Here is a 24,056-nt window from a genome sequence, read left to right as displayed (position 1 = left end):
TCGGTGCTAAATAAGGTTAATATATGTTAGTCGAGGGTGGTATATTTACTTTTTATGTTTACAAACACTATCGTATATAAGTTTTATTGTTTATTCCACGAGAAGAATCAAATTGACATTCTACTATAAAGATTGGTTTGGTTCTTATTCCCAATATGCGATTCATATTATCCAGCTCAGTGGTAGTTTATGCATATTATTTAATATGTAGGTATAACGTTATATCTACATAGACGCCAAATTGTTGTATATTGATTAGAAAAAATGTGTGTCATAGTTCCCCTTCTCTAAACTGTGAATTATCAACTTACAAATACAAAGGTATTAATTTTAATAAATATCAAAATCAACATATATATAGTAAATACCTTATATTATTTTTATAGTTAAAAACTCAAGTCTTAGAATTCACGGCAGCCAAGCATAGTATTAAGCGCGCGAGCGATGGTCTTGAGGGCTCGTATGGATATTGTTCTCGTATATTACATTTAGTAGGTACCTAATAATAATAATAACGTATAATATGTGTGCATACACAAAAATCAGAATATCGAATTACGTTATACCGTTATACGTACATATTTCAGGCCAGCCTTCCGATACACCTCGAGGGTATTATCGTCTCTGTCGTCGTAATCGTTGTCGTCGTTATTATTATTATTGTTTTCCACACACACAAGTGATAAGTGGTGCGTGGCCGGCCGACCATATTATATCCACTGGTTGCACGTGCACTGTTGTATACCCGGTTGTCTCACGACAAGCGCCCACGTGGGTTCTTGAGAGATCGCATATGTGTGAGTGTGTGTGTGTGTGTGTGTGTGTGTGTGTGTGTGTGTGTGTGTGTGTGTGTGTGTGTGTGTGTGTGTGTGTGTGTGTGTGTGTGTGTGTGTGTGTGTGTGTGTGTGTGTGTGTGTGTGTGTGTGTGTGTGTGTGTGTGTGTGTGTGTGTGTGTGTGTGTGTGTGTGTGTGTGTGTGTGTGTGTGTGTGTGTGTGTGTGTGTGTGTGTGTGTGTGTGTGTGTGTGTGTGTGTGTGTGTGTGTGTGTGTGTGTGTGTGTGTGTGTGTGTGTGTGTGTGTGTGTGTGTGTGTGTGTGTGTGTGTGTGTGTGTGTGTGTGTGTGTGTGTGTGTGTGTGTGTGTGTGTGTGTGTGTGTGTGTGTGTGTGTGTGTGTGTGTGTGTGTGTGTGTGTGTGTGTGTGTGTGTGTGTGTGTGTGTGTGTGTGTGTGTGTGTGTGTGTGTGTGTGTGTGTGTGTGTGTGTGTGTGTGTGTGTGTGTGTGTGTGTGTGTGTGTGTGTGTGTGTGTGTGTGTGTGTGTGTGTGTGTGTGTGTGTGTGTGTGTGTCATGGCAGACGTGACCCGTAAAAAAAAGAGTTCCGTGGCAGACACAAAGGAGACATGGGCACGTTATCGGCTCCGTCATCGGGCTGAGTGGTGTTATCGTAATCAAAAAACGTGTCTCGACGTCGTTTGGGTAGTAGCCCGAGTGTATGTTGTATTATATTATAATATTATGTGTGCCGGGTATAATGCGCACACGTACAACATTCACGTGTATTATATAAATATAAAATACACCAGCGATAATGGTCGAGGTATGATATCGTTATGCGAGCAACGAATTTCCGACGAGGTGCGTCCGTCTGCACGTCGTCATCGTCGTTGACTAGTCTGTCGTATTGATAAGATGATCTGAAGAAGTCGTCCGTATATTTAGCGTATTCTGTAGACTATCGAAAACTGAGTAGCCATTACATGTGATGGCCGGCGATAGTCATCACAGGATTTTTAGGTACCAAAAATATACATTAAGTAGGTAAACACGAATATTCATCATATATTCTGTTAAAAATTTGTAAAAATTCCAAAATATAATATGTTATCTTTTGCAAAAATAACAAATCATTTAAAAAAAGTGGGAAAGTGGATATCACTGTGCTGTACAGTAGTTTACAAGTGAGTTACTGTGATGGATGGAATAAAATTGAATCCAATAATATTATATCATTGTATACGAAAAACGATTCTGAGCAGAGACTGTCTGGGATAAATTATTATTTATATAAATATACTTATTAAAATATTTGACTTTCCGGTAGACATTTTTTTTTTTTTTTGATAAAAATAAATAAACTTATAAGGAATCTTTAATTAAATGTTTAAAAATTAAAATGTCAGTAAACAGCTCAAAACAATTTGAAAATCTTATCAAATAGGTATAGAAAATGCCTATATAAACATTCAGTGAAATTTTTTTTTAGAGTTACACCAAAATAAGAAAATCGCTTAATGAGAAATCTAGTAAAAATTTAAATTTCAAACACTCATAAAAACTTAACTTTGAATGCTTATAAAAAAATTTTGACTTTGTATTTATTTCATTTTTCAACTGCTATTGTAGCAATATATTAGAAGTCGTGTATTAAATTTTCAAGCTTTTCTACCCAATAAATAAATTTTAATCGATATTAATTTTAAAAAAAACTAATAATGATCGAAACTTGCATATACCTATAAATAGTTCACTTAAGTCAAAAATTTTTGAAAATTGCATTGTGTATAGAATATACTTATAAATAAAAATTCGGTGAAAATTTCATTTATCTATGGTCATTTGTTTTAAAGTTACATCAAAAACCAAGATTGATTTTGTCAAAAACTGATTAAAATTTTTCCCGTTTTTTCCTTAATTTTTAGTTTGTTTATCCCGATTATTTAGAAAATTATTGAGAAAACTGGATTCACTTTCTAATGTAACAAGGTACTGAAGTCGAAAATCGACGCATTTTTACTGCTCCAAAACATGATGATAGTCACAAAAGAAAAAAAACACACATCATGGTAAAATCAATAGATTCCTCTTTCCACTCAGAATCTAAAATGTGCTTTAATATAGAATTTTTTTTAAACAATACTATACACTAAGTTTATCGAGAAAAATTTATAAATTATTATATAATAGTAAAAAATTATGAAATTAAAACAATAATAACAAATTATACAGTTATATTATGACTAACAATAAAAATGGACAAGTATACACAATTAATGAAATATTTGAATACCTGCTACATGCCTTCGTAATATAATTATATGAACACTCATAAATATTTGAAGTACATATTCTCAAACTTTTGAATTTTGAATGTTGTCCCTCTATATTGAACATTTTTTGTATTTAACAAACTAAACAATAATAATATTATGCTTTATAATAATGTGTAGAATACTTTTTTTTTCCATTTAAACCGACAGCAGAGGAGGATCTGTAGTGTAGAATACTTAAAATATGTAGGAAGGACCTTATTCAGAATATGTTTTACGTCCCAGAGCAATAATAGATCGATATGGATGGAAACTTTTGTTTAATTTTCGCTTTGTTAAGATTTGAAACGTTAACTCGTTACTATTATACTGCACGGCAGACAATCATAATTTTATGTTCTAAAGTGATACAATCATTTTATGATTTTATTGTTTTTTTTTTTTCAAACTTAAGCCCGTCAACGATATAATGTTATATTTAGTTCGTCGAGGCTTAGTCGCAGCGGACGGTCTGTTTCAATGAATAGATATTATACACATGAACGATTGACAGTGGTGAGTCTTTTGGACTCGGAGCGATGAAAATCGTAAAAAACAATATAAATAAACAAAAAGAGGCGTTTCCGCGCGGACTGCCGCGGCTAATATAATGGCACAATATGATATTCGAATCTATTTGCGGTTTCGCATATTATTGTCGTGCGATGCATTATTATTATTATTGTTGTCGTAATATATGAGTAGTGCAGGGTAGGTATACGTGTATTATATCATGTATTTTCTATACGCGATTCCTATACGATTTTTAGACCTCCGCCGCGTTAGGGCAGTCGTGGTCGTGTCGCCGCATTGTACGACCGCAAAACGACAATCGGACTGCGATCCAATAAATCGGACGGGCACAAAGACCGCTTGGCCCGACAGAATATACGTACCCCATCACGACGTACGATAATAATAATATAATATGGAGGCGCGCGCCGCCCGACGATGGGGGTCCCTTCGTTTATTTATTTGTTTTTTTTTCTCTTCTCCCCGAATCCAAACCGTTTTCGAAAAATACAACGCGCAATCATAACAGTATTACGCGTGTGCATTCGACATATATACTCGTGCGTATGATATATATAATATAAATTACACGTGCTCGAGTCGTAAACGTCATCAGCGTCCGCGGCTTGCGAGGATAAATTCACACGGAGACGACGAACAGAGCTGTAGTCGGTTTCATCAGCCGCCCTTATGCCCCTCCCTCGTCGCTAATGTAATTATTCTCACACTCGAAGTCCGTCGTCGGACCGACCGGCATTCTGAAGCGGTAACGGATACGGTTGGACTGTGCGATTGTAAAATATTTGCAGGTGGGTTTGAAGTTGAAACATATTAAATTATAATACATCGAAAGATGAATAAAAACGACGAGAGTTTACGAAAGTCCATATATAGCTGATGACACAAAAAGGTTTACGTCTATAATATAATATTATTTTATGGAACAATAAATTGTGAATACAATTTATGAAAAGTTCAATCGATGTGTACTCGTATCTGTTAATGCCGGAAAAACGTTTCATGATACGATAGTATTGGTACAAATACCGTCCAAGAGCTCTTCGGTGAGATTATCTTATCAGTCGCACTTCTGCGTTATGTTTTCCTACTCTAACCTATCGCTATTATAGTAATCCTATCTCACTCTCAAGGACCGTTTGTGGTGGTTTGACCGGAATTCTGACGCGAAACGGATACGGATGAACGGTGATAATAAAATATATTTTATGCATAGGTCACTTTGAAATTAAAACATAGTAAGAATTCAAAAAAAAACGACGACAGATTTCAAATGCTGTCAAAAAACGTATGTGCCCTATCTGTCGTTTGATACTATCTGTAATTTATTCGATATAGCTAGGACTACTATATTAAAAAATAACGCTTGAAATGTAAAATTCACATTATGTTTTGTGTTACGCGTGTTGTGTAATACTGAAATTGGTGTAAATCCGGACTCTTAGATCTTGAGAAACATTTCTCAGGTGCACTAAAATACAAACATTTAATACGAATTAGTTAAAATTTACTAAAACTAATGATAGCAATATTGTGGTACAGGGGACACTCATGATATTTTCTTTCTTTTTTTTCAGGAATTTAATTGCTTAGTATTCATTTGTATTAACAGCGACGATAAACTGTGTAATTATGTGAAAAAATATATTGCCTTGACCATGATTGTAATATTACAAACTGAAATCCATGATATTATAGACTGCTAAATTTGTTTTCAGCTATAAAAGTATTATAAAATTATAAAAAATTATTGTTTCGGTGTTTCCTAAAAAGTGTATAATATAGGTACTCAATTAGTTTCCATGGAGCAAGTTATTGAATTCGTTCAAAAATCATTAAAAAAAAAAAAAAAAATTATAATAATTATAGTTTTTAACACTCACGTAATTACTCGTAGATTAAAACGTCGTGTAACTTTAATACCTATTATATTATGTTAACATAATATTAGGTACCTACGCGTGATAAAATATAATTGAAAAATTAAATCTCGTTTTAGAATTATATTATTTGAAGTATTACAAAACGCAGGAAGCGTGTGAAAAGTGCATGAAAACCTTCGCAGTAGACTGGTGCAGGTTACACGCACGATCCAATCAGCGTGAACGTAAAATAATTTAGGTGTGAAAATTTGTATACTACGAAATCGGAAGTATGAAATTATATATTTGATGGTTTGCAAAGTTGACGTTAACCACAATAGAATTTTTCGTAGGAGATTAAAGTAAGCGGGAAATACATAATTTTAATACGAATATGATATGTGTCTTTTTTTCGTTTGTGTCTTGACAGCATCCGGTCGCAAAGCTACAAACCTACCACAAATGTTATTTATTTAATTATCTATTGAACTTAATTATGGTATCCCATAATATTGTATAGGTTTTTATTCAATTAAAAAAAAAAAACTTGTTTGAAAATAATTATTAACTGACCTTAAGTCTCAATCGTTTTTATTTTTTTAGAATTACAAATAAGAATTTCCTGTACACACATACACAACTAAGCTCCACCAATATAAATTTTCGAGAAAAACGTTTCAGACGTCCGAATAACAAAATAACTGGTTAAATTCATAAATGTAAATTATTCTGGTTCGGATATCCATTAAAGATATTAGAAATATAATACAGTTTTTTAAAGAATAAAATTATTATGTAGTAAAAAAATAAAAAATTATCAAAGTACATGAAACCGGATTTTGTAAGTGTGTGCGTAGCAAATAATCATTATAGCGTGTGTGTGATTGTAGTGTTAAATTATGAAAATAAATAGTGAAGTTCTCTAGCACGCGAACGTATAGGTATAAGCCATCGCCTCGGCGTTCGACACGTGAGAACGTTAAACGTTTTTCAGTGCCCATTTACAATATGAATTTTTTTTCGATCCTACCGATGGGCCAAATAATTGACAACGCGAAAATTCTTCTAAAATTTAATTTCGATCTAGAACTATTTAGTTCGCTAATAATATGTCTCTACATGCGATCGATCAGGCCACTGGATATTAGGATACTTAATTTACATTTCAAAATATATAAAAGTTTTTAAGGTTTTGTTGAGGAGTAAGTTTGTTTTGTTTTAAAGTATCATGATCATTCTTGAGTAGAAATATTAACTCAAATCAGGCTTCAAGAATCTTATCACGACATTATTAAATCTATGTGTTTTAAATGAATGACACCGAATGATTGACGAAAAATTGATACATTTTGGTTGGAATAAGTAAATAATTGACCGTTTTCAATTGTCTTAACTAATATGAATTCTATATTATAGTATATTTATTTTATTATTTTGTGCTATAGAGTGTTCATAAATTCGTGTTTCTATTTATTCATAAACAATTCAATATTAATCCTTAACAATATTTCGTTTTACTGAATGGTTTTTATTGTTTGTTCCGTTTCAATTTCAGCTGAGAACTAAGTAGCCAGATTTTAATGGAAATAGATGAGCGAGTGTATACGATTGACGTCCTGTATGGCCCGACCAAAGTCTGCGGAGTCCTGAAACACCGCACGACAAGGGTCGAACATATTAAAGGTACGCGTGATAGGTATATTATATACTCATTGTAAAATAGCTGTCAAAACTCACGCCAAAAATAAAAATAATAATTCCAGAAACCAATTATAGTATTGTGCACTCTTATGTTTTTGATTTGATTTTAATTAATTCGATATTATTTAATGTTCTTGTTTTATTTATGATTGGTATAATAATTATACAGCAGTGGGTATATGATATTATATATTATTCTCATTGTGATTTTCTCCCTCTTTTTGCAAAGAATTTAGGATTTGTAGTTTTATTAATAACAATTATGTACCTAGTTCCTACAGATATATCAATTATTCTTCTTATTATTTTTAGTATCAAAAAGTTAATTTAGTTGTTGGTTAATTAAGTTAGTTAATTTTTTTTATGTATTACACTAGAAAACTTAATTAATTTTTTTTTACAAACTTAAAACTAATTAATAAATGAAAATTGGATTTATTTAAGAAAACAATAAGTTAAGTTCTTTGTGAAGTTTTCCAAAAAAACAAATAATATTGATTAAGTTGAAAAGTTAAAATAAAGTAAGCTTTATCACATAATTTTATAACTCTATAACTATTAAGTCTTGCTTATTGATATTTAAAAACATTATATTATTAATTCATAATACACATCGTCGATTAAGTGGTGTCATTCAATCTTAATAAATTCAACATTTTATTAAACTAATTTTATCATAATTATAATTGATATTTACTTATTATATCATAATATTTTATCCGTTTGAAAAAATATAATTTCATTATATACTAGAAAAATATTATTGGATTATTGGGTGATTACTGATTACCTTTAATATTTTAATAATGGTAGGTAGCCAATGAGCAGTTATATTTTTCAAATATTTTGTTTTTGGAAAAATAATAAAATAAAATAACGAAATTGAATGTAGTAGCTACTACCTACAGGTGTATATATCGCGGTTAGATTTATTACTTCAGAAACAACTATCCATTTATCCACGAACAGGATGCAGCTATATTGCCTATTTATAACGCCGGGCAACCATATTATTAATATTCATGAATAAAATATTTTAATTATTAATACAATGGACCAATCATAGATATCGTATTAATCAATTATATTACATAGTAACCTAATTTGTTTTGTTTAAAACTTAATAACTTATGTTTGTTCAACTTCAACTCTGAAATCCTGATATTTATATCTATATATCTATAAAATGTCAAAAAATTGTTTTGATGTATTGATGCAGTCGTTAAAAATCGTTTTTACCTCTGCCACCTGTTTTGATGAATTAATTTGTTAACTTTAACAGTGAAAAGATAAAACAAAATAAAAACATATTTTCTATAGAAGATTTTTCATTTAATTAAAATTTTTTTACCTGCGCAGAGAAACTTGAAAAACTTGGATTCGCCGTAAAACTCAGGCGGTGTTTAGACTACGAGATGGTGATATTCGCGTTCGAGGGTCATACAGTTTTCACGTGCCGAGCAACCAACCTGTCAGTCTTGGGATGTTCCAGCTACGATCCCACGGTGTACAAGCTGATCAGCCTTATGTTAGCCGAACGCAATCACGCCAAAAAAGAGAGTAAAATTATTAAATGTTAAAAAAATCACGGCACGAAAAATAAGAGTTCAGGAAATAATGCAATAACATATCTATATCAGAACGAAATCAATTGTACTGCATGTTTTAAATACTATAATCTTGTGGTGTTCGGTAGTACGTTCTTGTATGGTCGTTTTAAAATAATTAATAATATTAAAATAAACCGCATTAGATTTAATGTTTTTTAACTACAGACTACTAGAATTTCCACATTTGTACTGAGCTTAAAACTTAATATCGATTACCTCGGAAATCACCCGTACATCCACATCGGCATCATCATCATCATCATTATAATTATTATTAATATTAGTACCGACGCCGTTATCTTTTTAACATAATCGGATCGTGGAAAATCTGGTGTAGTGATCGTGTGGTGTAATCGCGTATAATAACAATAATAATAATAATATAATATGTAAGTACGCGACGGTCCGAGATAGTAATCGATAATGATAATAATAGTATTATTTACCTGCCTACCTCATAGAGTAATTACAATATTATTATTTTGTTGTTATTACTCTATGACCTATCTACTAATAGGTACTATAACATCACCCACGACTGAAAAAAAAAAACAATAATCGGTTCGTGACGTTCGTGTGTCGTATTATTATAGACGATATTGTAATATAATGCAGTGCACAATAATAATATCGTACGCGTGTATTATACATATAGCGGCTGTCGCGCACCCGGGTGCGTGTAATCGGGAAGCTCGGAGACCACAAGAACGGATCCACTGCCTTTACCCAAACGGTAGTATTATCATAATAATTATTGCCACGCACACGACTACTTCTAATTCGACGACGACCGAGTCTTATAACCGTATACCGATAACCGCGCGAGCGTGTATACCGAGTGATTCACGAACCTATCATCGAATTATTATCGTTATTCAAAAAGACGTATAAATTGTTTTTGAAAATATTTTTTTCCACGGTTACAAGTCATTACGAAACAACGTTTTTATATTTTTAACTGTTTGCGATTCTAATAATTTTGTAAATTTTAACTTTTTTTTTATTGAATCTTCGAAAGCAGAATATATTTTTCTGACTATTTCGATACATAAAAACCGAATTCAGCATGAGTTATGAGTATTTAAAATTTAGGCGAGTGGAGTAGTGGACCATCAACGTTCTGTGGGATAAAAGTGTTCCACTCTGTAGTATAAACTTTAAATACTTATAATTCATAAACTGCTCGTCCTAAATTCGATTTTTATGTATCGGAATACTTTGAAATATAAAATTGTGCTTTGCAATATGAAATTAAAATTGTACATTGTCATTCATTATATATTATATTTATATATATATATGTCACATACGTATTGCATATTATAATCAAATCAAGCATTTTCCTAAAATTAAATTCTTTGACTATATGTCTAGGCATTTAGTGAAATGCCTGATTTGACTGTATGCCTACGACTTACATATTATATTTGTCAAAATGTTGGTATTTAAAGACTATAGAAACCATGTAACAACATTTTGTTCAAAAACTTAAACTTTTTGAAATAATGTGTGTTCAACGATAAAACAATCATCCGGTATATTATAATATGATACTCGCGCGATATAGAGGTGGGTAGGCTGGTTGGTAATTGAAGGGTTCGTCGTGACACGTGATACCAACGTTGTAGATACATCGTCAAACGGTACAGTAAACATATATACCTAAGTATTGACCGCGATACCGTACTACGCGTGTGTATGATCGTTGTAATAATATTATCGTTATTATTATATTTTATGTATATAGTTTAGCTGTTGGGTACCTACGTCATGTGTGCGTATGGGAACGAGCAGCTCGGTAAGTGCAGCTAATAATCGTATTATTATTACCGCGTTGCATATTATTATTATATGTCCGTACAATATAGGTATTATATATTTATATACCCGGTCAGCGGTATACCGGATCGCGCGGGGGCGTAATCGATTATGCGTATACGGTTTTCGTGCTATATATTATGCACCTCGCGCGCACACCGCACGATCGGTTACTATACGAATAGGTACATAACATAAATGGATTTATCCTTTCTAATATTTTCGTTTTTTTATTATTATTATTTTTTTTTATAGTTTCGAACGTATTTTATATTATAAAATATGTATAATTCATTTTGATGATGATTGCGCGTTTGTATCTCTTCGCACACATCTCCCCATAATGTATAATACCTATATAATATGCCGTCGGTCTATATAACATTATGTACGATATGATATCATGTGCGAAGCGATACTTAAAATGAGGTACAATATAATATGTATATGATGTATATTTAATTTTTTTACGCTCGAAACCGCAACGTATCGTGCCAAACGGCAGGTGCAACACGGTCGCGGTAGGTATGGTTACCTATATTTTCTATACATATATGCGCGTTTATTTTTAATGGGGCACCTGCAACGCCGAGTCTCTGCCACGTCATTTGCTTTTTGAACGTTTTATTCGAAACGACTATTTACATAATAATAATATTATTACTGTCGTATTGTGATTATATTGTGCTATTATATTGGTGTGCCGTCGTCCGCGACGACCGATGACGACGCTATCACGTGTAGAGATAAGATTTATAAACACGTATGGTTTACGAAAATAAAATAATATATCATAATTTACTGTAATGTAGAGTACCCGACCTCGAGAGGGGATGTCATAAAACTGGTATCGTAATTAATAAATCGCGAACGAAACACGCGATCGTCGGCGGACGATTGTTTTACATTTTGTTTTTTACGTTTCGTTTTCGTCGTCCGGAAACTCGCGTGTGGCTATTAAATACAAAACATCCCTTATACGACAAACCGATGACAACAGACGTTTGGAAATCAAAAGTCCATGACCAGAGTAAGCGTTATTAATTAGTCTGGTTCGTGATATTATGTATGACAGTCGCAACAGTGGATAAGAACTTGTTGAGGTTTCCATAACCTATAGTATATAGTGCTTGCGGAATTGAGAGGAGAAGAGGCCAAGGATTCCAGAGCCGCTTTTTATTATAAAATAAATATTTTATGTGTGCCCCTTCTAATTATATTCTAATCAGTACGACATATTTTATAATATTATATTCACGTATGCATATTATTTTATAAACTTGTTCAGTTTCTTCTTTTTTTTTTTTAATTTTTCTTTAAAAACATTTGTAGTTCATCTAGTGCTCGGCAACTGCCACGATTTTTTTTTATTTTGAACAGAAGCTGAAAATAATAATTTTTTTTTATATTAGTTTTTTTGGGACAAAAAACTCTATTAAAAAAATAATGGAAATTTTCTTATAATCACTTAAGATTATTATACCTACAAAATATCTATAGATCGTTTATTATTTCAAATAAAGTATGAAAAAAATACCATAACTACGTTTGTATTTTTCATCGTAATATTCGATTCTCTCTCACTCTCTCTATTCATTGTTATCACTTCTTAGATAGGATAATAAGCAATTTTTACTCGTCTCAATTATTCATTCTTTTTTTTGAATTTTCATTACGAAACACATTTATTTGGTCTTTAGTTTTTGTTTTATGCACTTGTGACATTATATTCTGATGTACCTACCCCCTTGGTTATTTTTTTCCATCAATGTTACCTCACATAATCAATTATAACAAATTATTTACGCTTAGCTATTTATTTTATGGCTCTTCTATCATCTAGAAAGTGGTACAACATATAGGAAAACATCGGTTGTTTTTAATCGTAAAATCGAGTAGTATCGCTATTTCTTACCCTCGGACTTACGGACACCTTTATACAATGTTATTATTATTATATCAAAAAATCGCGATCGTTGAAAACACTCGGTGCATGCCGGTCCTCCGGGGACCGTATATCACGTTATATATGTATGTATAACATACCGTTACGGAGCGTTTCAAAACGTTTTCAATAATAATAATATTACACCGCGAGCATATATATATATATTATTAAATGCTGTGCGCTGAACGGCGATATATTTTCGTGTAGTCCTTTTGCTCCCCAAAACCACTGCCACCACCACCGCGAAAAGACCGTACTGCTATTATTATTATTATTATACGTGGTAGCCGGCTATAATATCACGAGCAACATATTATCATTATTATATACAGAGAGAGAGAGAGAGCATGGCCCTCGCCACGATTTCAACTGGACGGAACGCGTGCTTGTGTGTGTGTATCGATTGCCGCGCGTTCTTCGCGGATGACAGTTATCACAGTTTATGAGGGCCGTCGATCGGAGGGTGACGAAAAAAAAAATAATAATAAATAAAACAACTGCGGAAAAGAAGTGGATCTCGGCGAATTTATGACGTTCGATTTTATTATATACACGCGTTATATATATTTATATAATATATTTGTGCGTTATTGTGTATCGCGCGCGTTTATAAAAGCGAACCCTCCGCCGCGGGCCGGGCCAGACTTCCGGTCATCTGGAATCGCCGACGCCCGCTCGACATTAATGTGCTTTCCGGTTTACACGCTATAATATACGGTACCCCCTCGAACCAGACCACCCCTTATCCCGCCCCTTATATAAGGCATGCCGCACGTATGTTATGATCACGTTATGATGTTGTACTATACACGCGATTCGTGTGATACTCAGCGCCGGAAACTGGATTTACCTATACTCTTCGTGACCATCTCTCTCTTTTTCTCTCACCCTCTACCGAGGGGATGATGGATTTGAACATCGATGACTTACAGCGAGTATCATCCAAAACAACTGCAATTTTTACGGACAAAATCGCGATCGATCATCGGAGTGAAGAGTGAAGAGGAGGAAGTTTTTGGAAAATTGTACAACAAAATATTATAAAAAATACGAATAGGTAGTTAAAAATAAAAAAAAATATATAAAAAAATAATTTTTATTATCATTATATATACCTTTTAAAATCGAAAAATAAGGATTTACGGTTGTATGACGTGTTTGGTCTCCTGTCCATTATTATTTATTTATTTATATAGCTTATTGATTTTTTTTGTACAAAGTACATCGACTAGCTACTGCTACACAAACTTGTTGACCATACTTTGGTCGTCCACATATACTCAAGTATTTTAGAAACTGCTACGACTATACGAAATGGAAAGTGTTGCTGGTTGAATATACAGTATAATTGTTACACCATAGTTGAAAAAGTTGGTTTTAAGATTGATTATGACGTATTGTTAAACTGAAATTTCATTAGAATCAATGTAAGACATTACCTTTTAGTTGGCTGTTGATCACTTGAGAATCAACTCGTACGTGAACTCGATTTCTAGCTTCAAATTTGTGTTGTTATCACATAGCTAATAGCTATTAGCTATATTATGCAACATTAAACAAAAAAAAATAATAGAAATGTTAGAAATATCATGGTACGGCCGAGAACCTATTCTTTGATATCGAACGACGCAGTAATAATAATAATTTATAAAAACGACGATAATATTTACGATCGCCTACATATATATTTTATTTTTATATAAATTATATTTTAGGATAACGGCTGCACCGATGTTGACCTTAGAGCAGTAAAATAATATTAAATTCTATGACGTACAAATGCCGTATATTATAAAACGGACCCGCGATAACGGGGACGATTGGGATTTATACTTGGGATTTAATATTTTTAATGCGTTCTGCGCAGAAGAGTAGTACAACGGACATTGCAAATGTTTGCACACTGCAGAATCGTGGACATACGTATTATTATTATCGAGCAGAGTCTGTTGTGCAGCGCGGTAATCCGCTACGAAAATATTATAAAGCGAACGAAATGTTTATTTTAAATCAGCAGCTCGGATGGGGTGTCGCGGTGGCGATTTCTCGGGGTCAACTCGTGTGATAAACACATCATTGTTGTTCGGCGGTGCCAGTCGCGGCATTCTCGTGTGTAAGCCCCGAAAGTGAGTGTATGATGCATTAAAATAATATTATAAAAATAAAATATCATTATATTGTCGTGAATTAGACGCGTAGGTCTGCGAGGCAGCTATTATCATTGAAATTCCGGCAAAGAGGATTTGCAGGACGGACGACGTCTGCACACGGATTGTACACTATTTTTCCACCCTACCTACCTACTGCTTCCTCCAGCCCCTAAAATTTTGGTTTTGCAAGATGGTCGTGTGGTATATATGTGGCAAGTTCACGGCAAGGTTGGCGCATTGTATTGATGGAGGCCTATCACTCGCTCACACCTCCGCGAGTGTTGACTTAAGATTTGAAAGCGAAAAGGGATAAACCAGCGCAAACGATACGACGACGATGACACAACAACAACAACAATGGTAATAACTAATAACAATAGGTACTGTAAATAGGTATAATGTATAACAATCGTCTGTGATCTGGGCCCAACCGGGACTTTCTGTACTTATCACCAGCACAATAGCCGATCCAGTCCTTATAATAATAATATCCCACAATAGCTTTTTTTACGGTGAATATTCAATATTATTATATTATTAGGCAAGTATGTGGAGACAGACAAAAGTGGATTTCGTTTAACGAAAATATTAGAACGTTGCTAATTGACCATTTCAAGTATAATTATTAATTTATAATATATACCTATAATGGTAGGTAACCTTTTTTTTTTTTTTTCTGTTTTAACCGACGACGCCGCGAGATCTGCTTTCGCATTGCTTCCGCGGCGCCGCCATCGTTTATTGACATTATCAAATATTAATTACATTACAAGTTTTACTTGGCTTCTTCCTGTTCTTCTCGGGCTGACCGGAGTCCGCCGCCCTTGAATTCGCGTGCCTGTCATCCGATTGGCGAGCCGACCGGAGTCTACCACTCTGGATGTTTCGTTCTCCATCAGGGCGGTCGCACGAATGGTAGGTAACCTACCTATAGTTAATTGCACCCAATATATTTTTAGATATCCATTTATGTGTAATAAATATTGTGTTGAGAAGTTTTTTAAGTCAATATTTTTTTTTTTATTATCATTATATATAGAGGTGAGTTTTCATCCAAAACACCCTACTTAACCGATACCTTAATCATATTTTACTTTTCAAATTTGGCTACCTAATGTTATAATAAATTATAAATAAGTTAAGCTGAACATAGTAAATATTATTATTTTTGTACATTTTAATGTATTTAAATTGTCCATAGATACTATTGAGTGCGATTTGTGTACAAACCTTGAATTTCATCGAGTGCAAATGGTCCATCGGCCCCTTAAAATATGTCCCGAGCACATTTATTATCGGTAAATTCCCGCTATATAGCCAACAAACAGAAACGAATTACACAACATAACAATTTTAACATCGAATAATGATTATAAAAATCGTATAATATTAAAATAATACTGTACACGAGAGTTCGAAAGGATATTATAATAAATTATTATTGTTATAAAATACACGTATGGCGCCCAGTAACAATATGTATGGATCTATTACAATAAAAACTTTTAAGAGAACTGAAAAAAAACCTTTGTGCCCGCGTCATCGTGAACGTATTATTTTTTTTCTCGTCCTCAGCGGCTTTTGTTCCTTTGACGTTTCGGGCACAACAAAAAACTGGCGCGCACGTCCGATTTCGTCTCCGAGTGTAATTTGCTAAGTGTGCAGCACACACCTACCCGCACTGTATACACTATTGAAGTATTGAATATCATACAATTTTATATTACATTATCGTCAAACCACTAATTATTGTTAAGCGTGGGAGAAATAATATGATCAACCACCTATATAACCATTGCATGTGTGTTTGGGTACAGAATATTATACGCGTCACATAATAATTTACTAAACAATATATTATACAGAGTGATTCGAACGTGCATACTTACGCTCTTTTTCTTCATTAATGCAACTATTGAAATATTTTGATTTCGAGGATTTTTAATTATACCTACATTGAGGCCTTATTTTAAAATTCTTAGAATTTTTAAACTTCTAAAGAAGGAGAGTCCTGTGAGGGTACAAGCTTATGTTTTTCAAATTAAAACCGTCATTTTTCTGTTTTAAATTATTTTTCTAAAATTTTGCTCGTTGCAAAACAAAATTCAAAGGAGTATTTTTTGTGTCATAATGTAATTCATAGTGAATCAAAGTTAATAAATCTATAATGCAATAATGGGTTTGGAAAATGTTGTATATAAGGTGGTTTTTATGATTAATATTTTTTTAGAATTGCTAAGGATAACAAATAATATAATTTTTTATAGATATACTTATATATATATATATATATATAATATATTTTTGGAGGACTAAAGTTTTAAAGTATGATTTTTGAGCACTTATTATACTCTAAAAAAATCCGAATTAAAATTAATTAATTGTTTAAAAAACAGCTTGTGGCCTGTGGGTGAGCTTGATCGACAAACCATCCTGTATAATATATGAGCACAGCAACACGCGCTTTTTGGATGTTTTACGCGCGCATATCATATAAGTATTATAATAATGTACAGAAAGACCGCGACATTATTTTCAAGTATGTGCGCGTGTGCACATTGCTTTCGACTGGCCATTCACACAGACAAGTGTCTCGCAAAAGTCGTGTGTCCATTGTGTGGGTTAACGTTTGATGTTTCCAAAACCGTTCGATATGGTCGCCAACACACAAAAGCGATCCATCGCTAATACGCCTCTCGTACAATAATATAACATGTAGGTAAGAACGCGGTACATACGATTTCGCGTATAATATGTTTTTTTTTTTTTACTTTTGTCTACGATAACAATGGCCTACATATAATATATGTTTTCCAATGGTTGTATTTATATACATAGCTACTTTTATTAATAATTGTCAAACGCGCGTGCTGCAGCCCCATCGCAAAAAGGTTTGTGACCGCATGCCGCCGCATGCCGCCGCAGAAGTTTTTTGTTTTTAAAATATAATACTTCTCCAACATTACATAGTATAATAGTTAGGGATCAAGTAGTGTACTTTTCTATTGCGAACAATACGACGTATGTATATTATATCGGTGGGCAAGGTGGTACGCCGATTTCGCAACGAGCAATGACGATGTGGTATAGAGATTTAATTTATTATAACAATATCATACACTATAATTTACTTATTTACTTATCGTTACGTACGAACAAAAAAATGTCAGATGTCTGTCATTGGAGCTAAAAACAATTTGATTGTATATTCGAGACATTTTCTAAAACTTCTAACATGTAGCAAAACATTTTTATTTTTGTTCTCTGCAGTCTGTTTTGTTTAATATTATAAAATTATATATGCGGTTATATCATATACGAATACGTACTATTATACTGCAGTTTATCAAAAATGCAACTTTAATTTTAATGCAACAAGAATACACCATAAAATACAGAAATGTACAGGGTGCACTTTATCACACTATTATCAATATAAAATCAAATTTATAATACCTATACATATAGTTCAAAATTTGAACCAAACTGGAAAAATTAGCCTCATACTAATCAATGATAAATGTGAAGTTACGTATAAACCTACATATATGCTTGACGTTTGTGTAATGCATATAAAAACTAATTCAGAGCAAAACTTTTTCGATTATTTGAATGCAATGAATTTCAACTCAAAAGCCATTGTAACCATATTAAAAAATCAATATTTAAGTGAGTAAGTCATGAGAATATACTAATAATTTATAAAATTATACTGCATGTAATCTATAGTAACTATATGAACTATAATAGATGGTTAATGTATTTATCAAAGAGATTTTACTGATTTTAGATTTATTTTTTAAAATGCGACCGTATAACTCATTTGACCCCACAAAAGACACAAAATATACAAAGGATATATTCTTATTGGGCTAAATCAATTTAAACACTTAATTATTTTATTTTTATACCAAGTAAAAAAATTTACATGAATAAATAAATAAACGTTATGTTATAGACTATAGGTATAATGGTTTATTTCTGACAACACCCGATCTTGTATTGTGTAGGCGATGATCGTTTTTCCGAAGGATATTCGAATGCACAGGATACGCATCATAATATAATATATAGTACTGTCCTAGGGCGATTTGTCCTTCCAGAAGATCTGAACAAATGCACGAAGAGTATGCTGATGTGAACGTATTATAGGACGTTTTACAAAATAATTCAATTATTATGGACTGGGGCAAAAGATATTATAATAATAATATTATAGTGGTCAAGTGAGGTCGAGTCGTCTCCCGCAGCAGCGTGTCACCCCGCACGAGCATTTACTGCTACTCGTCCAGGTGTCAAAAACACAGAAATTCGACACGGTTTGGAAGCTAAAAAATAAACGGCATAAAAAACCGAAAATCCCGTTCTATTATACCGTGGATAGTTGTTAAATGATATTGTTGTCGTTATTATTATTGTCGGTCGGACGTCAATCATTTGATGGTGTTTTCGGTGGCGGTTGTCTCTTATATTTTATACTGCTCGCCGTCTTTTTCGACTTCGCATGTCACACCCTCCTTGTGGCGTGTGAATGGAAAACGATTAAAACGCACGACAATTACGATTGTTGTTATATTGTTACTTGTCGCGGGCATTATATACACAATAATAATAATAATAATGATTTATAAAACGGTCGTTTGGCGACACGTTATTATTGTAATGCAATAAAATACGTCTTGACCCTTGACTCGGACAAATCAATTACTATTTTTTTTATTATTATTATTATTGTTTGGTCAAATCGAACGCGAGTTAGATGGCCAGCTCGCGTACAATGAGATGAGCCGTCGTCCCGTGGTGGATCGTGTGAAACGTTTGAGAGGTTTGACGTGATTTCCCATGACTTGAAAGTCGTCCCGCAGAGTGATCATATAGTGTTAAATTATTTTTTTTTTTTTTAAGTATCTTGAACAATGGATAAAAAAATCCGCAACGGTTTTGTAGTTTTTCACGTTTTGACCATCTCGTCGTCATGATGACAATATTATTATTATAATGTACTTCCTAGCTATAATATCACAAGTATGAGGATATCTTTGTATCTTCAAAAGTTGTCTCCATCTTATACATGTACAACATGGCAAATTTTTGTTCATTATTTTAAATATAGTGTGCTGTTAGTTTTGATATTCGAGTGAATCGACGACCGACGGACCTATTATACTAGTACAATTTAAAGGTGAGATTATTAAATAGGGCACAACATAGCTTTTTATTGATTTTATTATCTTAAGATATGTGATGGTCACTTTAAAATATACGATTACAGAAAGTTCACAACTTAGCTTAAAAAAAAAAAAAACAATATTATCAAGCTGGAGTAGCTGGACTCTAAATATTATACCTTATACCTTTATATTGTATATAGGTCAATTCGCTCTAGTATAAACATTATACCTAGCACACTATTGAAACAGGCGAATGAAAAATGTTTTTGTGGTACGTGGGTAAGACGTCTTCTTAAATCAGCGATTTTTTTTTTTGTCGGTTGGAATTATATTGTGAGATTGTTTGCAATCACAATGGTATTATAATATTATGATTTCATATCAACAATGCGCGCCATTATACATTTTTCAAGTACCATTATTTGCATAGGACGTCAATCGGACATCAATTCTGGTATAGCTTTAAATAATTAGATGTCAGAGATCAAGTTAGTTGTTAAAAAACGTTTTATGTTACATTGTTTTACATGAGGTGCGTAGAATAGGCATTCGAAAGATTTGTTTAACGTGATAGTATTTAATATTATATTATTATAATTTATAATACATATAATATTAATTATACAACATTAATAATTATAATACATTCTTAAAGTATGATTTGAAAAATAATATTTCATTACGTTAAACAAAATTAAAAATATATATGTATATTGTATACAATAAAGAGTCTATACTATTTATGGTGTGATAAATTTTAAGTCTTACGTCAGGCGCTCTCACGATCGTATAATGTAAATCACGCAATATGTGCGTCTTATATGTATGGCAAATGAATCACAATCTAATATTATATAGTTTGAGTGAATTTTCTGAACATATTTTCAGAAATTCTTCTCGAAAATTCATAGTGGTCATTACAAAACAGACTATAAAGTATTTAAAAAAAATTACTGTGTATAACCATAATATCTCATCCCAAATGAATTAACAAACTAAAAATTTAAGCTGAAAGATTAATTATTGAAGTACAATATATAAAACCTTATCATGTTATTTATTGTTGTGGAAAGTAATCATAAAATGTACTGAAAAAATTGTGTACACACTCGACACACCTATTATGCGAAATGAGCATAGAACGTAAACAATACCTCATTATTTCGGAAATCACAAATATTTTTGAAACAAAATTTCAATAGGTAACATTTTTTACTATTTTATTTTTTATCATTGTCATTAATTATTAATTGTTTTACACTTTGATATTTCATATTCCAAAATAGTCCATTTTTATCATTATGGAATTTTACAAATATAATTTCGGGAAACCATTAAAATACAACTAGCATAATATAATTTTACATGACCATAATAGATGTTTATGTCGCTTCCTATACGAAATTTTGATTAACAATTAATCATCCCCATTACGGGAGTGCCTCTCCACTATGGATTAACAACCCCGCTGCGATCAACGTTGTATTTTATAATAACCACGGATGTTATAGAATATTTTTGCTCAGCCGAGCCGGACACGAGAAGGATTAAAAGGATAACAGTATTAGGTAAGTATGCGCATAATTTTGTTTATCTATATTCTCTTTGGCCCTTTGATGTCCATAACAACGACGGACGTCCAACTACCATTCGCTGAACCGTTTTCAAAGTCTAAATCAGTAATGTCCGATCGTATTAGGCGTTTAATTTGTTTCACCACTGTGATTATATAAATGATAATATAGTAATATAGAACCAAGGTAACCAGGATTAAAACACCAAAGGTTGATGGTCGCTTATCGTTCACCGTTCTGGAGGTATTATTTTTTTTTACCCAACTTGCGTTGGTCAATATACCGTCGTCACGAACAACAGTAAAATCTACGAAATTCATGACATGCGTAAATACCTCAAACCCATTCGAGGCTTGAAAAATTTGGAATTTCCTTCCTGGCGCGATATTAATTGTAAGAGCTCTTTTTTTCGTCTGCTGTTTACAACATTTCATTTCTATTACGTTAAAACGCTTGAGAGGGCTACAACGTGTACACTGAAATGTTTTGAAAAATAAGCAATATATATTATTTCTTTTTTACCACATTTAAGTATTTGTTTTATTTTTTTATTTTCCAATATGTTTGATAACCTAATCAACATTTTTCAAAGCTATTCTTGACGTTTTTTATTCATGAGTGTATCCATAATTTTATTTTAGCATGATACTATAACGTTTGTAAATATTCAAAACCAAATATTCCTAAAATAATTTAATCATCAAAAAATATCGAGGGAGAAAACCATCAGAAATAACGTATACATATAATTGGTATGACGTACATTTTTATTTTTTTATTATTTCATTCAGGGTTGATAATAACACTATGTTTGCAACTATTGGGAACTTTTCAAGGGACACAAAACTGTGAATTTAAAATTTTAGGATCATGCTGATAAAAGGCATTGGAAGCAACTTATTTCTACATTTTAGATGATTCGAAATTATGAGATAGGAAAAAAAAGTAGGACAGATGATTATTATTATTAAATCATTTATATACACAAAACATTTCTATATATCTAGACACGCACCATCGTGTAAAGACTAAAGAGTAAGAACATTGTACCTACAATGAATAATATTATGCAAATTTAGCACTCAAACAAATAAAACCCACCACAACCCCGCAGTTCGATGGGTGAGCATAGTGTGTTCAAAAAACACACCCTCTCCTCTCGCCGTCTGCAGCAGGCTGTACGCCGCCGGTCACGGAATTTGTTTGATGGTTTTCCGAATATTATTACGACATTATCATAATATGTGTAGGTACGTATAAAATATAATAAACGCCGCCGGCCGGTCCCGCCAAATTTTATTATCGGCGTGGCATAAACCACGTCTATAAAAATTAAAGTCAAAATTAACGATATACGACCTCGCGCGCGTTCCGGACGTTTTGCATTTCGCGCTTTATTATATTATGTTCGACACCAAATAATAGCGTTTGATTAAACGTCTGCTTATTACCTTCGATTTTTTTTTTTTTTTTGTCCACTCGTCCCGTATAATAAAATATGTGATAATATTACAGCATGTGCGTTATCGTGAATGTGATATGCATAATAACAGATTATAACCACTGACGCGTACGCCTCGCGACATTGTCGATATACCTCGCAATAGGTACCTATAAATAAACGAATTCGACACGGTCTCTCGAAAATCAACATCACAATAAAACGCGGTCGAAGGTACAATGTCGTGCTATCCTCGACAACGGGGACCGCGTATTATGTTACATTATTATTATTATTATTATTATTATTATGTGCACCAGCTATCCTGTGGTCCCCAGCGACTACGGTTTTCCGGTCCAAATTTTATCACACTCGTCGCCGACAACTACATTGTATCGGTTGCGCACTCTTTGCTTGCAAAAACACAACACGATTGCAATTTTTTTTTATTTTTTTTTTTTTTGAAATAAAACGACATATTGCGCACGACAAATGATTTTTATTGTTGCTTTTTATTTAGAAGATCATTGTTAATTTTTTTTTATATACACGCTACTAATACTTATCTAGTATATACCTATTACCTACAGAATATATTGTAGGTAGGTACATGAAAATAATATATACTTAATATTTTATCACAATATGTATCTAATACCTACATTAATTCATTCCATTTATTGAGCATAGATGTTTTGAAGTACTAAAGTTATTACCGTGTAATATTTCACTAAAATATAATTAACAATTCATTTTTGTATTTAACCATAAAATGATTTAAATAATAATAATATAATAATATATAATACATATTATATTATAAAAGAATTTGTTCTGACAGACTGATTGGATTCACCATCGCCAAGCCGGAATGGCTATATATGATTATGAAATTTGATGAGTATAGTTTCGATTTATGGTACATAATATGACGACATATATAATAAAAATTCAGATTTTAAAGACCATGATAAACCTAGGTTAATAGTTTTTTGAATTTTCGATATTTTTCTGTGCCATTTAAAAGCGTCCTGTTTTTAAAACGATAACCACCCTTTTTTATTTTAAAATATTCAGTAGATGATTTCATAAGTCATTCCTATTGATTCTTTTGTCGTAAAACAAAGTATATATACGCAATAGTATTGCAAAAATGGTAAATCGAGA

At 32.5% G+C, this 24,056-nt stretch overlaps 1 protein-coding gene across 1 annotated transcript; it reads left to right on the top strand.

The window, feature by feature from the left end:
* Window positions 1–7,056: 7,056 nt before the first annotated feature.
* Window positions 7,057–8,821, top strand: LOC107168386 (UPF0728 protein v1g117062-like). Its single transcript, XM_015517776.2, has 2 exons — window positions 7,057–7,159; window positions 8,537–8,821. The coding sequence occupies exons 1-2, from the start codon at window positions 7,057–7,059 to the stop codon at window positions 8,755–8,757; spliced, it is 324 nt and encodes a 107-aa protein (XP_015373262.1). The 3' UTR covers window positions 8,758–8,821.
* Window positions 8,822–24,056: the final 15,235 nt, after the last annotated feature.

This window comes from Diuraphis noxia, unplaced genomic scaffold (assembly GCF_037042655.1).
Source record: "Diuraphis noxia isolate RWA-SAM2 unplaced genomic scaffold, SU_Dnox_SAM2 contig0005, whole genome shotgun sequence".
Lineage (NCBI taxonomy): Eukaryota > Metazoa > Arthropoda > Insecta > Hemiptera > Aphididae > Diuraphis > Diuraphis noxia.
This window is presented reverse-complemented; position numbering and strand designations above follow the sequence as displayed.